Source organism: Humulus lupulus, chromosome 9, assembly GCF_963169125.1.
Source record: "Humulus lupulus chromosome 9, drHumLupu1.1, whole genome shotgun sequence".
NCBI lineage: Eukaryota > Viridiplantae > Streptophyta > Magnoliopsida > Rosales > Cannabaceae > Humulus > Humulus lupulus.
The window spans coordinates 47,637,397-47,654,545 of NC_084801.1; the positions used below are offsets into that span (position 1 = coordinate 47,637,397).

At 41.5% G+C, this 17,149-nt stretch overlaps 1 protein-coding gene across 1 annotated transcript; it reads left to right on the forward strand.

Annotated features, from left to right (window-relative positions):
- The first annotated feature begins 11,621 nt into the window (after positions 1 to 11,621).
- LOC133800857 (transcription termination factor MTEF18, mitochondrial-like) lies at positions 11,622 to 14,030 on the forward strand. Its single transcript, XM_062238941.1, has one exon. It carries the CDS (start codon positions 12,003 to 12,005, stop codon positions 13,797 to 13,799), a length of 1,797 nt encoding a protein of 598 aa, XP_062094925.1. The 5' UTR covers positions 11,622 to 12,002; the 3' UTR covers positions 13,800 to 14,030.
- The last annotated feature ends 3,119 nt before the right edge of the window (positions 14,031 to 17,149 follow it).

A 17,149-nucleotide genomic window follows, 5' to 3' on the forward strand; every position in this document is an offset into this window, starting at 1 on the left:
TGGCCTTATTTTCTGACACACGGATCCCTAAACATTAGGGATCTGTTAGGGAACTGAGGCGCATAGCGTAGGGTAGTGTGTGGCATCACGCAACAGGCTGAGACTAACTCAGCTCGTATATCAGAGACAACATTCTCCTTCGTACCTCCGTTCGATAACCTTTACAAACTCTTGGGTCACCTACTAAGTAACTCGTCATTCTTGTTCATTAGGCGATCTGATGGCTCCCAAGAAGAATGCACCAAAGAAGAATGCACCCAACTCGTCTGCTCAACAAACGAACAAAGGGAAAGAGATCGCCTTTCCCCTTCCTCACTTCGACCCAGTGGTGGAGAGGGAATTTGTGGTTGACCCCAACACTTTCTTCGAGGCAGAGACAATCGCTTCCAAGATTACGACCCAAGGAAGGGTCAACAATATTATGCTAAGCCATAACATTGAGGTCGGGACCAGAGTCCTTATTGACCGACCTCCATTCGAAGGGGAACAGAGCTGCTCCCCTCTCTAGGAAGACTTCTCAGCCTAGAGTGATGAACATTTGAAGGAGAGAGCCTTCCTTCCCCTGGATCAACATTTTTCTGACTTCCTAAATTATGTGAAGTTGGCACATTTTCAGCTCCCCCAAATTCTTACAAGCTTTTGGCGGGGCTGAAATACTTATTTTTGAAGCATGAGTGGGAAGTCCCCACTCCGGCAAGTATACTGTATTTTTTCTGCCTCCAAGCCTGCCCGGAACAAAAGGGTCGAGGTGACAGATTCTACTACCTCACCAGATTCCCAAACTCTGCTTCGGTCATCGTGCTTCTAAGCCACCCCAATGACTACAAAGACCAGTTCTTTATGTTGAACGAGTTCTGAAACTGTGAGCACCGATACTTCAACCGTCCTTGTAAGTTTTTTTTCTCTGATCTCAGCTCGTAAAAATTTTCTCTTTTCAAAACATTTTCCTTGTGCATGTGCTAATTAAGTTTATTTTTTGTGCAGCCATATTTGCGAGGGCGAGGAAGTCAGTGACCCTCGGGGGTCAATATGAAACATTGTCTGGGCTCCCACCCAGCAGGAAGGATTACCGCCAGCTCGTGAATGATGTCACGATGCTAGCATGTAATTTGATTAGCCCAGGCCAGACTTTAGCCTTAAGGAGGACCCGGGCTACTCTCCTGATAATCCACAAGCTCCCGCCCTCTCAAGAAGAGGACTCACTAGCCACCGAAGGTGAGGAGCAGGAAGAGGACGAGGTGCCTCATGTGCAGAAGAGGCGGGTTCCCCAGGCTGGTCCGGAACCCAATTTAGAACGAGTTGCATCGGGGGCAGCAGCCGGCCCTTCCGGCCAAGGTAACCCATACCCCTATAGGGTATTAGACAGGGTTGTTGCCGATTTTAGGTTAGTTAGATTTAAACCAAATCAGCTCGTCCACCGTCACTCTAACAATCCAGACCGTAATGTCACCCTGCTCCAGTGTGTGGATCACTTAGTGTTGCGTCATGATAATAGCTACCCTAAGGGCACCATTGTTGTAGATAACACCTTAAATTTTAGGCCCGCCATCTTTGAGGAGTATGAGACCAATCGTAGGAGCTGGCCTTCTCTGCTTCAGGGCGCCTTTGCCCCTGGATTTAGACAGTATGTAGATGAGTCCAGTCCCAAGGTAGAACCTAAGCCCGAAACTCCTAGGGTCCAAGAAATATTAGATTTAGATTCTCCTCCTCCTCTAGTAGTCCCAAGGCTGGAGGTCGTGATAATAGACTCCTCCCCCAGCCCGAAGGGTAGGATCCTTATTTATTTCCTTTGTGTATGCTTTTGACTTTACTTGTGAACTAATCCCCTTTTTGTTCATTTCAAGCGACGAGATGGAACAACCCGGAGCCCCTGACCTCCATACGGTTTTCCAGGGCGGGAAATCTAGCTTGGGCCCTGTCGTGGAGAGGCCCTGATATATAAAGAAAGCCCCTCCTGCGGCAGGAAATACCTCAAAATCCCCTACTAAAGGGAAATGCACTAGCTCGACAACTCCGACGTCTACGGTCACTGAGAGGAGGATTCCTCCTCCTCTTCCTCCACCTCGGTTCGCGCCTTCTTGGGATCAGGTAATACAAGCTGATCCTCCAGCTCCTCCTGCCCCAGTTGCTACTGTCTGCATACTAGTTGATCCCCATGATCTATAGAAGATCCCCAAAGCCTTTCAGGGAATCCTCTACGAGACGGCGAGCCACATGGTGGGGCACACTTATAGAGCCAACTCAAGGGACTTGAGGACGATCGAGGAGCGAAGCCTGAAAAACGTCATGGAGTCAGCCTTGGGGATGACCCTCACAATAAGATATCATTCCTTGGTGACATTTTTCTCTTTATCTTTCCAAAGGATACATCTAACTTGCCTTGTTATTTTGCAGTCTGCCCTGGCTCAACACCGCAGCATAGCTCGAGCTAGGGCTAGAAATGATGAACTCCAGGCCGAAATCAATGCCACCAAGACCGCCCTGACCATTGCTCAAGAAGGGGAACAGTTCGCCAAAGCTACCTTTGCGGCTGCTCAAAAGAGCGAGTACGATGCCAAGCTTGCCCTCACCTCATCTCAGGAAAGCGAGCAGGCTGCAAAGATTTCCTTGGCTGCTCTCCAGGCCCAAACTTCCTCGCTTAAGGCCGAGGCTGATGAAGCCAAGGCAAAGCTGCTCGAGGCGGAGGCTGCAGTCAAAGAAGAAAAGGCGGCCTCACCGTCCTCCATGGAAGATATGTTGTACCATTTCTGGGCTTTTAACCAGGATGGCAACTTTTCTTTCATGGCTCCTACGTTGTGGGAACCGTACCTTGAGAAATTCAAGGCTCAGATCTTCCTAGAACCATAAAAAATGGGTGATGCTTCTATAGCGGGCGAGCAGGAAGGTGAGGAGGTCACGTCCTCAGAGCATCCTAGAGGGGCTCCATGACAGTCTTTTTTGTTTTTTTATATTTTTGCCCTTGGGCTTAGTTCGAGGTTTTTCTCCTCGGGACAAATTTAATTTCAATTTATATATCTAACTTTTAATCCATTTGTCTTTCCTTGATTATCTCTTATGTTTATGACTTCTTAGACTTGTACATTCGAGATTTTAGGAATCGATTTTTAGATCGAGATAGATATTTTATGCTCGGTTATATCCAAACTTAATGTGGTTATTTATATCATACCTGTTACTAATCAGGCCTTGGACCCATTTATATCCAGGAATTTAAATATATTAAACTTAGTTCGTGTTAGGTTTATTGCCAACTCGAGTTTTAAAAAACCCTTGGTTTTAACAATTTACCCCAACTTTTAAAGTTTTGTACCTTGTTGCATCCAGGGTTTTAAATGATCAAAACTGAGTTTATGATAGGTCTATTAACATCTCAAACTCTTAAAAAAGCCATCGAATATCCAATTTTCCTAACTTCTAAGTTTTGGGACCTGGTTGTATCCAGGGTTTTAAATGATTTAAACTTATTTCGTGCTAGGTTTATTGACATCACGAGCTCTTAAAAAGCCGTCAAATAATCAAATTTCCAAGCTTCTAAGTTTCTGACCTGGTTGTATCCAGGATAGTTTTGTACCTGGTTGTATCTAGGATTTTAAGTAATTTAAACTCATTCGGCAACCTTATTCTAATCCACCTCGGGTTATATGCCTCCAAGTGACCAAAATGTAGAGACTTTCTTGGTTGCTTTTACAAACATCAATACATGAGCTAATACAACCTTATAAAGAAAGATTATTTAAAACCACGTTAACAAGAAAAATTACATAATAATCCCCTGTTATTTAATTAAATGGCTTTTATAATTAAGCCTTACATGGATGATTGTACTACTGATAATACTTTTTTAGGTGCATGGCGTTCCAGGTCCGTGGGATTGTTTCTCCACTAAGCCGAGCTAACTTGAAAGTTCCTTCATGCAAAACTTCCACGATCTGATACGGTCCTTCCTAGTTCAGGCCTAAAACGCCATCCTTGGGATCCTTGCTTGCCAAAAAGACCCTTTGGAGAACCAGGTCGCCCAATCCAAAACTACGTCTCTTGACCTTAGAATTAAAGTAATGAGTGATTTTATGTTGATAATGGGCGAGATGTAACTGCGAATCCTCTCGTTTCTCATCAATCAGGTCGAGTGATGCGTTAAGTAATTCATCATTCCATTCCTGGCTGAATGTCTTTTGCATGTGATTAGCCACCTAAGCTTCAACTGGAAGGACGACCTCGCTTCCAAAAGTTAAGGAGAAAGGAGTGTGTCCTATGGAGGTCCTGTGGGAAGTTCGGTATGCCCAAAGTACTTGCGGGAGCTGCTCAGGCCAGACTCCTTTGGCCTCATCTAACCTTTTTTTAAGGCTTGGCTTTAAGGTCTTATTCATAGCCTTGACCTTTCCATTGGCCTGTGGATATGCTACCGAGGAAAACCTCTTAATAACACCGTACTTTTCACAGAAGTTGGTGAAGAGATCACTGTCGAACTGGGTCCCATTATCCGACACGATCTTTTTAGGAAGCCTAAACCGACAAACAATGTTCTTCACCACAAAGTCTAGGACTCTCTTTCAAGTGATGGTTGCCAAAGGCTCGGCCTCTACCCACTTTGTGAAATACTCGATTTCCACCATCGCATAATGAACTCCTCCCTTTCCCATAGGTAAAGATCCTATTAGGTCAATTCCCTAGACTACAAATGGCCATGGGGATGAGATCATTGTTAGCTTGACTAGAGTAGCTCGGACAACCATGGCGAAGCGCTGGCATTTGTCGCATTTCTGAACATGAGAGATGGAGTCTTTCGTTAAAGTAGGCCAAAAATAGCCCTGCCTCAATATTTTCAATGCTAGGTTTTGCCCCCTAGCATGATCTCCACAAAAGCCTTCATGTACTTCTTGCAAAATGGTCTTAGCCTCCTCAGGTAGAACACACCGTAGGAGAGGCAATGAATGACAACGTCGGTATAATGTACCATCCACTATCACATACCTCGGGGCTTGATAGAGTATTTTTCTTGCGTCCTTTCTTTCCTCAGGTAGCCTTCCCGTTGTAAGGTATTCCATTACCTTGTATCGATCATCTCGACCTCTACCATTTTTTCTGTCACACTCGGACTCTCCAAGAACTCCATTGGCACTACATTCAAAGTCTCAGCTTCCTTGGTGGTGGCAAGCCTTGCCAAAGCGTCAGCATTAGAGTTCTGCTCGCGAGGAATCTGTTCAACAGTATTGTACTCAAATTCGGATAGCTCCCCCTTTACTTTAGCTAGGTAAGTCGCCATCTTGGTGCCTCGAGCTTGATACTCCCCCAACACTTGATTGACTACGAGCTGGGAATCGCTATAACACTGTACGACCTTCGCTTTGAGCTCCTTCGCCACTCTAAGTCCAACTTGCAATGCCTCATATTCGGCTTTGTTGTTGGATGCTTCAAATCCGAATCTCAGAGTTGTATGGAATCAATGCCCTTCTGGAGAGATTAATATGATCCCAGCTCCGAATCCGTTCTCATTCAATGACCCATCTACGAATATTTTCCACAAATCATGCACCGGTTCCTTCAAAAGCTCCTCTTGAAATCTGGTGCATTCAGCCACAAAATCAGCAAGGGCCTGACTTTTTATTGAGGTCTGTGGTACGTACAGTATCTTGAACTGGTTGAGTTCAATCGCTCATTTTAAAAGACGTCCCAACGTTTCACGTTTTTGCAATACCTACCTTAAAGGTTGGCCGGTCATGATGTGGATTGAATGGGACTGGAAATATGGTCTGAGCTTCCTGGAAGCCAATATTAGACAGAATGCCATCTTTTCTATCAGTGGATACCGTGATTTAGCTTCGAGAAGTCTCTTGCTTATATAATACACCGGTTTTTGCACGTGGTCTTCTTCTCGAACTAACACGGCACTGACTGCACTTTCTGTCATAGCCAAATAAAGGAACAGAGGTTCTCTAGACATAGGCTTGGACAATACTGGGGGCTCAGCTAAGTGTGTTTTTAGGTCGAGGAATGCCTACTTGCACTCCTCAGTCTATTCGAATTTCTTGTTCCCTCTAAGCAAGTTGTAGAATGGCAAGCACTTGTCAATGAATTTTGAAATAAAATGGTTCAAAGCTGCCACCTTTCCAGTAAGACTCTGAACTTCTTTACGCAACCTAGGTTAGAGCATTTCCAACAATGATCTGACTTTATCAGGGTTCGCCTCTATCCCCCTTGTATTGACTAGGAATCCCAAAAAATTTCCCGATGCCACTTCGAAAGTACACTTCTGGGGATTCAGTCTCATGTTATACCTCCTCAAGATCTCAAAACATTCAATCAGATCGGATACATGGTTATCGACAGTTTGGGATTTTACTAGCATATCATTGACGTACACTTCCATATTTTTCCCGATTTGACCAACAAACATTTTGTTGACTAACTGTTGGTAGGTAGCTCCGGCATTCTTCAGCCCGAAGGGCATAACTTTATAACAATATACATTAGTTGGAGTCATAAAGCTAGTATGCTCTTGGTCCACAGGATTCATCGTGATCTGGTTATATCCAGAATACGCATCCATGAAGGACATGAGCTCGTGTCCCGTGATGGCATCTACCAACTGATCAATCCTCGGTAGTGGAAAACAATCTTTAGGACAAGCTTTGTCCAGGTCAAAGAAATCAATGCAGGTCCTCCACTTTCTGTTTGGCTTCAAGACCAACACAGGATTTGCAACCCAAATCGGGTATTTTGCTTCATGAATAAACCCACACTTTAATAGCCGAGCTACTTCTTCCTCTCGTGCTTCAGCTCGGAATGTTCCTAAACGTCTCTGTTTTTGGGATTTTGCAGGCACGCTTTTGTCCAAGTTTAGAGTGTGCATGATCACACTCAAGCTTATTCCCACCACGTCTTCATGCGACCAGGCAAAAGCATCTAGATTCCCTCATAAAAATTTAACCAGCTCTATTTTCCTTACACCAAGATTTTTCCCAATCTTAATGACTCTTGAAGTGTCTTTGGGATCTATGTTTACTTCATTAATCTCCTCAATAGCTTGGAGCTTTGATCTGTACTCACCCATTCGTGGGTTGATATCATCACTTAGGGCGATATCGCTATCCTTTGCTTCTTGAGGTTCTTCCATCCCGCAAGAAACTTCCGCTTCCTGGGACTCCTCACCTCCGTCACTTATAGCCATTTCTTGTTGCCCGGGTTGTGAATTTCCCTTCATAGAAATGCAATAGCACTCCCTAGCAGGGAGTTGATCGCCTCTAACGGTGCATATTCCCACAGACGGGGGGAATTTGATTGCTAGGCGGCGGATAGAGGTTATGGCTTCAAGCGCCATCAACGCAGGTCGGCCCAAAATCACATTGTACGCGGCTGGACATTCGATGACCACAAACTCAAGCAGCCTGGAGACAGTTCGTGGACCTTCACCCAACGTTACCACTAATTCGATCGTTCCGATGACAGCAAACCCTTCACCAGAAAACCCATATAGAATCATTGAGGTTGCCTTTAGCTTGGTTACAAACAATCCAATTTTTTCTAAGGTGGACCTAAAAAGTAGATTCACAGAACTCCAGTTGTCTACTAGAGCCATCCGAACTCTCCAGTTAGCGAGCTGAACAGTTATGACCAGAGGATCGTTATGTGGGAACTGGACATGACTGGCATCTTCCTCTGTAAAAATGATTGGTTACTTCTCCAATCGCTGCTGCTTTGATAACTGTTGTTTTGGGACGAACTCCATTCTGTTATGGGACTTCATTTCGTTGATGTACCTCTTCTGGGAACCTCTGCTCGTGCCTACCAGATGAGGTTCTCCTGAAATGGTGGCTATATCTCCTCCTGTTATCGGAGGAGGATTGTACTAATTTACCTGAGCTCTGGTTTAATTCGTTGGAGCTTCAGGAGTTGACGGATGGTTTTGTCTCGCGGGCTGACTGGGAGTCGTTCGATTCTGGGCGTACTGGGCCAAAGGTCCCACCTTGATCAGTGTCTTGATCTCATCCTTTAGCTGTCTACAGTCGCTAGTATTATGACCGATATCATTGTGGAATTGGAAAAACATCGAAGGATCTCTCTTCGCTCTTTGGTTTTTTAGCGGTTCTGGCTTCTTCCATGGAAGAAGATGCGCTCTCTCGTATCCGTGAGATCGGTATATGTTGCGTAGACCGGTTTAAATTTCTCAACAGACTTGTTTTTCTTTGTTTCGCTCTGGCCGCCCTCACCATTTCTCTTCCTCTTATTATTTTCCCCTTGGTTATTATGGGCAACGATTTGAGTGGTAGCTACAACATCCATTGCCGCTTCAACAGGCTAGACAGGGACTTGGCTGGTTCTTGCGACAGAAGCTCGCACCTCTTCCAGGTTAACCCATCTTTGAGCTCGTGTCAAGAACTCCTCCATGGTATTAACTCCTTTCCTCTATAACTCTTGCCACAGGTCGCCTCCAACAAGAATTCTCGTCCTCATTTCCATGAGTTGGAGCTTTCTTCAGCATCTCTAGCTCACGCAGCGACATTGGCAAACCTACTTAGAAACGCTTTCAACGATTCACCGGGCTACTGCTTTACATTAGCCAATGAGTCAGCCTTAATTCGAGCTGCCTGGGAAGCCCTGAATGCTCTCTTAAAACCAGTGGAAAAACTCTTCCACGAGCTGATTGAATGCCTCTTGTATTTTTTGAACCACTGCCTTTCTGGACCAATCAGAGTCGAGGGGAATATAAGGCACCTTAGACTGGGTCTGATGTTGTGGGCTAGCATTATGGTGTTGAACATCCCCAGGTGATCAGACGGATCCCCATCTCCGTCAAACTTTGACAGATGTGGCATCCTGAAACCCACTAGATATGCAGCCGCCGCAATATTTGGGGCGAAAAGCTCGAGCTCATCATTTGAGTCACACTCATCTTTCTCTTTCTCCAATAGAAGCTTCTTCATTAGCTCCTCCATCTAGGCCAGCCTTTCGAGGGTTTGGTCCTTGGTCCCTAGGTTATTCTGGGGCTGTTCAACAGCTCTCATCCTATCGTACGCTTTTGGCGAGTTGTTGTCCCTCCAAGTTCGAGCTTGGTTTTGTGGGACATTCCCGTTGTCATGTACTTCGGAAGGACATCCCTCTTGATGAGTGTAACTGACTCCTTCATCACGAGCTGAATTTCTTCTCTGTGTATTTAGGCGATCACGCAGATCAGGCTGTGGATTATACCGAGGGCTTTGAGTTGAACTCAGATGGTTCCTTAGATCGTCCTCAGACCTACCGGACCTACCACTTCAACGAATTTTCGTCCAATAACTTCCATTTGTGAAGCTCACAGCTCGCGGTTGAGGCCGAGGATCTGGATTTTTGGCACGTGTCTGTGGGACGTAGGTATGGGCAGATAGAGGGGGATTTCTTCTGCTGTCTCCATAAGCAGGAATGTCCCATGTAGGACGAGGTGGCGTCGGATGTCTTATGGGTGACGAGGGATGCCTAACTGGCGAGGCAATCCTTGTCCCATCAGGGCAAACTAAATTAGCCCGCCTCTGTTCTATCCCATCATTTCCAGCTCTTTGTGCCTGACGATCCGACCGTGACGCAGGAAGGTTGACTGGAACATTTTGTCTCTGTGAACCTACTCCAGCCCTTCTTCGTGGGTTGCCATTGGTATTTCCAGGCGCATGCGACGAAGGTACCGAACTTGGGGTCGCGGTTCTAACCGATCAACTAACGTGCCGATGACCCCTAGGAGGGCCACTAGGTTGAGCATTTTGGTGATCTCGCGTTGTAGGAACGTAACTTGGGGTGGCAGTTCTGACTGACCGACTTGGTTTGGATCAGTTATTCCTATGGGACTTATGAGACTCACTTTGCCTCTTTCCGACATTAACGTCAGTTGCAAGAGGGCGTAGCCGAGCCAAAACCTCCTCAATTTGCTTGTTTGCCTTAGTAATATGGCTTCTTAACTGCATATTTTCCAATTCAGCCACAGTTAAGTATTCTGGGTTTGGATTCGGTGGCAATGCTGCCAAACTACCAACATCACCGTGCCCCACCGGTTACTTTCCCGGATGCTGCTGAACTTCAGGGCCATGCTCATTTGAAACAGCGGTATGAGGGGCCTCCTACCCACCAAGTTGTTCTATCTCATTATCTTGCATTGAGCGAGTGACCACCTCTCAATGGAAGCACCAAATTGTTGATGCGATTTTTTGCTAGCAGTGAATTAAAAAAATAACAAGGTTGATTAGTGCTTGATAATAAATCGAAATAAGAAGTTAACTCTCAAAGACACGGATCTTTTTACGTGGTTAAGTGGTTAAAATCCACATAGTCCACGAGTCTATATTATTATTGTTTTTTTCTCTCTATTTTGGCAGAGTTTCAGTATTACAGAATAATCGTCCTTTTTCCTGTCCAATATTCTCAGTATTTATAGAGAAATTCCTTGAATAGGTTTGGGTAACTGCGTGAGTCAATCACGGATTTACATATTTATTATATTTAATATAAAATATTCTCATTTATGCTAGGATATGATCTGATCACGAAATAAATGGTCTCATAATATATGAGACATTGAATATTACAGGCTGGCCATAAATGATCGTATAAAAGTACCCGAGTATTTGGGGATTCGTGGGTACACAATATATTTGAGTTACCACGAGATGGATATATCTTCGAGCTCGTACTATGGAGGCCATATGAATATCATGAGCTCGCGCTTCGCAACCTATGCATCACTAGCTCGCATAATCACCATGAAAACTGAGCTGTCCGCGTGGATAATAAATGGATTCCTTGCTTATTTCCTCCACATATGTCTTTGTCACCTGTACCCGAGCTGAGTGAAGGACTCGTGCTGAAATTAGGGTACAACACTTAGCAAACCGTACTAGTAACCAACCATTCATTAAAGATTCAATACTTTAATATGTTATTGACTATTTTATTCATTATATATTATTTTAATTCTCTCGTACTAATACAATATCATATTCTCATAAATGAATAAAAAAAATTCTTGATATTAGCATATAATTAATTCAAACAATAATTATAACATTCAATTATAATAAAATCGTCCTTTTATTTGATTTCAATAAAATATATTTACATGTTTTTAGGGCATTAATCATAACAATTTCTCCCTTCAATAGTCTTCACTTAGGATTGATGTCCTAAAAATATGTAATAATATATTTTTGTTTGTAATTAAATAAAAGTATTTTTTTTATAATTGAATGTTTAAATTATTGTTGAATAATTATAAATATCATAAAATTTCATATTCATTAATGAAAGTACGATCTTGTATGAGTAAAGATGATTAATATCACAAATAATAAATAAAATTGTCAGTAACATATTAAAGTATGAAATCTTTAATTAATGATTGCTAGTGCGGTTTTCTAAGCATTTTTCGATACTTCATGTCATCTAAATCCAAATTACTTTTTCTCAAAAATAATAACAATAAAACAAAGATAAATATAAATATAATTAGTTGTGAAAAACATATTTGTAAAATATTTGTGTTTATGTGTCCATATTCATACATTTAACTTTGGTTAAACACTTTTAGCGAAAAAAAAAACTTTGGTTAAACATATATTGCCAACCAATGTCAACATAAGGAAAATAAAACCTATTTTCTTAAATACAGATATAGAGTAAATTTTCCTTTCCTCTAAATATTTCCTCCCCTCCTCCTTCATCTGTACAAAACTAGGGTTTTGGGATGGTTTACCAACGCCAGTGATCCAAACAGAAGGAAGCATTTGTTTCCTCTTAGTTTTTCTCTGTCGTTTTAGGCTTCATATTGGTACTTCCGCAGCTTTAGTTCAGCTCTCACATGAGAACAATCACCCATGAAATCTTTTTGCTATAAACCCAATCTAAACCCAGATTACTACATTTCTCTCATTGTTTCTCCATAAATTTCTTCATTTTTTTTTTAATTTTGTATGTAAATTCCTTCTATAAACCCAATCCCATGTAAATAAGAAGTCTATTTCCTATGCCATTTTCTCCACTCTGTCATGCTGATTTCTAGAATCCATAAAAGGGTATCCAATTTCTCAGCAATGATTTCCCAACTGAGTCTCAATCATTTACTTCATTTCTCTCCTGTCGTGTATGAAAGAGCCACTATTACGCAGAAGAACCCATCATTTATTTCTCTTACGTTTCAATTCTTTTCCAGTTCTAGAATATCTTACAATGGTTCTCTCTCCGAGTCGGCATATTGTTCTGGTTCTTCTCCCATGGCGACGATTCGGGTCTCCAGGATTGTGAAAACTGAAGCCCAGGAAGCACTATTTGAGTACCTTCACTTTACCAGGAACTTGGGCTTCACGGACGCTGAGCATATCAGTAAGAACTCCCCAACATTCATTCAGAGTTTGCTTTCTGAAATCGATACCGACAAAGATGTTAGTCGATCGTTAACCAGGTTTTTTCGTTACCACCCCATTAATGAGTTTGAACCATTCTTAGAAAGCTTGGGTCTGTGCCCATCAGAGCTCCGCTTGCTTCTCCCAAAGCACCTAATGTATTTGAATGATGACCCTTCTTTGCTTGAGAACTATCATGTCTTGTGCGATTATGGAATTCCCCGGATTAAGATTGGAAGCATGTATAAAAAAGCAAAAGAGATTTTTGGATATGAATCTGGTGTGATGTATTTGAAACTTCGGGCTTATGAGAATCTGGGTTTGAAGAGGCATACTGTAATTAAGCTTGTTAGCTCTTGTCCTTTGCTTTTGATTGGCAATGTTGACTCCGATTTTGTTGAAGTTCTTAAAAAATTGAAGAGATTAGGGATTGAACATGATTGGATTGGAGGGTATGTAACTGGTTACACCACTTACAGTTGGAAGAGAATGATTGATACAATGGAATTTCTTGAAAAGCTGAACTATAGTGAGGAACAGATGTGTAGTTTGTTTAAAACAAATCCACAATTGTTGCTTGAAGGTTCTGGGAAGAGAATCTTTGCATTGTTTGGCAGATTACTCAAATTGGGTCTGAAGATGGATGATGTATGTATCATGTTTAAGCAAAACTCAAAGATCTTTTCATGGAAGTGTTCGAAAAATATTTTGCAGGCAGTGGATTTTTTGTTGGAGATTGGAATGCCTATAAATGATATTGCTGAAATTGTGACTAAACACATGGAATTCATAGGTTTGTCTACTTTAAAAGGACCTAGAACCGTTTATAAAGAATTGAAGGTTGGTAGAGTTGGTCTTTGCCAACTTATGAAGGAAGACCCTCTAAGGGTGTTAATATTAGCAACGAAATTGGAAATCAAGCGCAGTGAACATGTACCATGCCCAAATCCAAGTAGTCATTTGGAAAAAGCATCATTCTTGGTGAATTTGGGGTATGTTGAAAACTCGGACGAGATGACAAAAGCTTTGAAAAAATTCAGAGGTAGAGGGGATCAATTACAGGAGCGATTTGATTGCCTGGTACAGGCTGGTTTGGACTGCAATGTGGTAGCAGAAATCATAAAACGTGCTCCTATGGTTCTAAACCAGAGCAAAGATCACATTGAAAAGAAGATTGATAGATTACAAAACTCTTTAGGCTATCCACTGGAATCTTTGATTGCATTTCCAAGTTATCTATGCTACAATATGGAGCGAATTGACCTTAGATTCTCAATGTATGTGTGGTTGAGGGAGAGAGGTGCAGCCAAGCCTATGTTGAAATTGAGCACTCTTCTTTCATGCTCAGATTCCAGATTTGAGAAATACTTTGTTGATATCCATCCCGAAGGTCCATCTGTGTGGGAAAGTCTAAAAGCCCCAACAGCTTCAACCTTGGAATAAGTCAGTCTTCACAATGTTGTCTTGTACGTAAAGCTGTTTTGTAGAAGTTCAATATCGGTTTATGACCATATAACAATTGATTATAAAGTTGAGTTAGTTTTAGGTAGATCATTTAGATCATCTTATACTTTACTTGCTGATGATTTTTTGCCATGATAGCTGGCTTTGTAGCTTAACTTGATGATCGTAAAGCTGCATATCTGAAGAATATTTGACAGGATTTTGAAATAAGGTTTCCATTTCCAAAAATATGGTGTCTTCTCATGAAAATTGTTTGTTAGAGATTAGTTGCTTTCAAAATATTTAGGATTGTACCAAAATAAAACCCAGAAAGAAGAAAAGAAAATAATGAATGGTTGTGGCTTCATCATATGGTACATTCCCCTGTTCTGCAGTTGTGTATGGTCAGGTGTACATAACAATGGGCCTTGCGGGTTTATGGCTTAGAATGCTCTCATTAGTTTGTGAAATCATTCCAAATGTATCTGATTTTTCCATAATGGCTTCGCAGTGTCATGGCTTACCATTGGTTGCCATTGCCACAATGTCCAACAAGATTAGCTTTTCTTTAAGTTTGACTGTGAGACCTTTGTCCTTGCTAAAATGCTAAGCGATGGTTGCTAATTGGCAATTGCTGTCTTTTGTAGTCGTCGACCTGCCAATGTTCCTCAGCTCTCACCATCCACAGCTTCACTGGCACAACTTACTTTAAATAGAGAAAATAAATAAAGGGAATGGGACCGAGATAAAAGGAAACAAATATGCTGAAATGACTATCTTCTCTTTATTGTATAAAACTTAGCTCAATTTACAACAATGAATAAAGAGGAATATATATAGCCTATTCGATTATGAACAAATGATTTGATTGGTTAAGGAAATCAGCAAATATTCTTTTTGTACATATATCCTGATTTTGTGCATAAAGGTGAGCAAGGACATATATTACAACTGTATACTAACGGATACATTCTTCTATAATCAATTACCATCCTTATCAATTGGATCCAATTCATTTATTTCAACACGCCCCCTCAAACTGTGCTGGAGTGGAGGAATAACAGCAAGTTTGCTCTTCAAATACTGAAAGTTGGTGATGGACACGGATTTGGTAAGGATGTTAGCCATCTGATCACTTGAAGGAATGTATCTCACCTCAACTTCTTTGTTGAGAACTTTGTCTCTAATGAAATGCACGTCTATCTCAATATGTTTGGTTCTTGAGTGGAAAACTTGATTTGATGCCAATTGTCGAGCACCAGAATTGTCACACCAAATGATAGCCGGTTTGTTACTCTCAATTCCAACCTCAGCAAACAAGGACTGTAACCATACTATTTTAGTGCAATCTTGTGCTAAAGCACGGTATTCTGCTTCAGTGCTTGATCGAGCAACTAATTTTTGCTTCTTGGAACTCTAGCTAATTAAGCTCCTTCCAAAGTAGACACAATACGCAGTTGTTAATGTTATAATTGGTTAAATACAAATGATAAGTGTTAAAATACAAACAAGGTATAAACACCTAGTATAATTCACATAATGAAGATGTGAATTTGAGCTTTAATTGTAGGCGCTTATAAAATGCAAATTTGGGTCCAAAGTAATACATAAGAGTATCTAAGGGTTCCCAAAAGGTTTGGTGGCATTTAGAGAAATTTTGGGACCTTTGGAAGTGTCCAAAGTCAGAGAGGGTGACTATACATCGCCACCCAAGAGGCGAGACATCGTTGAAGACTAGGGTTTCCAGAAACCCTAGCAGGCGATATTGCCTGCATGCAGGTGACACGTTGCCTGCTGTATTACGTGAAATATCATAAATGCTCTAAATGATGTGTTTTTCAAGTCTAATTTTATTGGTTTGACAAAATGACGACGCCTACTGTATATAAGGGTAAAAAATAATGATTTGGAAGACTTGATCTCTCTCTCCAATTTCTCTCTACCCCTTCTCTCTCTAGCTCCAAGAATCTCTAGTTTTCTCCAAGAACTCTCCAAGAAAGTGTTGAACTTAGAGAGTTGAAGGCTTGTTCAATCTCAATTCTCATTTCCTCAAGAGAAGACCTTAAGCATCAATGGTGGCTGGGAAATAGAGTATTAGGACAGCGTTCTACAACGTGTATAAGCCTTGGTTTGTGTTTGGTTTGCTCAATGTGGTGATCTTGCCTAGGGTTTGAAGCTTCATCAAAGTTGAAGAACACCATTGTTCTACTTGGGTTTGCATGTTCTTTCTCAATATTTTTTAAGTTTTTGTCAATCCAAATTTTGTGTAGATTCTATTTCTTGTGGTGGTGTTATCTCACTCTCCCCCAACATTCTAATACTCTATAATCTGAGATAGCATATCATGGAAGAATCTAACTCTCTTTCGACATTGAATTCATTACTGAAAACTTTGTTAGATTGGATAGATTTGAAGGAACTAATTTTGTTCGTTGGTAAGACAAGATTATATTCTTGCTCACCACCTTGAAAGTTTTCTATGTTTTGGATAAAGACCTAAAGGCCTTGGAAGATCCCAAGGAAGATGATACACAAGAAGTTGTCAAAGAAAGGAAGAAGCGCGAAGAAGATGAGTTGATTTGTAGGGGTTACATCCTCAATGCCCTCTCGAATAGGTTCTATGATCTCTACACCAGCACCAAGACTGCCAAGGAAATTTGGGAGGCCTTGGAAAAGAAGTGTAAAAGCGGAAGAGGAATGTACTAAGAAATTCCTTATTACTCAATATATAGAATTTAAATTTTATGATGATAAACCATTTCTCCCTCAAATTCATGAGCTGCAAATTATTGTGAATAAATTATCTACTCTTAAAATTGTATTGCCGGAGCAATTTCTTGTGGGTGCCATTAAAGCCAAGTTACCTCCTTCATGGAAAGGCTATAGGAAAAAGATTCTCCATAGAAATGAAGTGATATCTTTGGAGAAAAATCTCAAACACTTGAGAATTGAGGAGGAATCTTGTTCTAGAGATATGAATGAAGAGAAGTCCAATGAAGAGACTTCTAAGGACAATGTTGTAGCAAATTATCCTAACAAAGCCATAGTAAATGGAAAGAACAAGGGCAAGGGTCAAAAACTCTTGGAGCCCAAGAAGAATGAGGGACAATTCAAAAGTTCCAATGGACCTTGCTTCGTGTGTGGCAAGAATGACTACTTTGTTAGAGATTGTAGGTTCAAGAGGAGCCATAACAATGAGGCAAAAGTCAACTCAGTCCAAGAGGAACTAGTGGCAACACTAAAGTAAGGTAAATGCCATACATGGAAAGGTGAGCGGGTGGTGGTATGATACTTGTGCCACCATTCATGTTACCTATGATAGAACTCTATTCAAGACATTTGAATCTTCA

Coding starts and splice junctions, on each gene's coding strand:
- LOC133800857 (XM_062238941.1), top strand. CDS start 12,003: ATGCTGATTTCTAGAATCCATAAAAGGGTATCCAATTTCTCAGCAATG.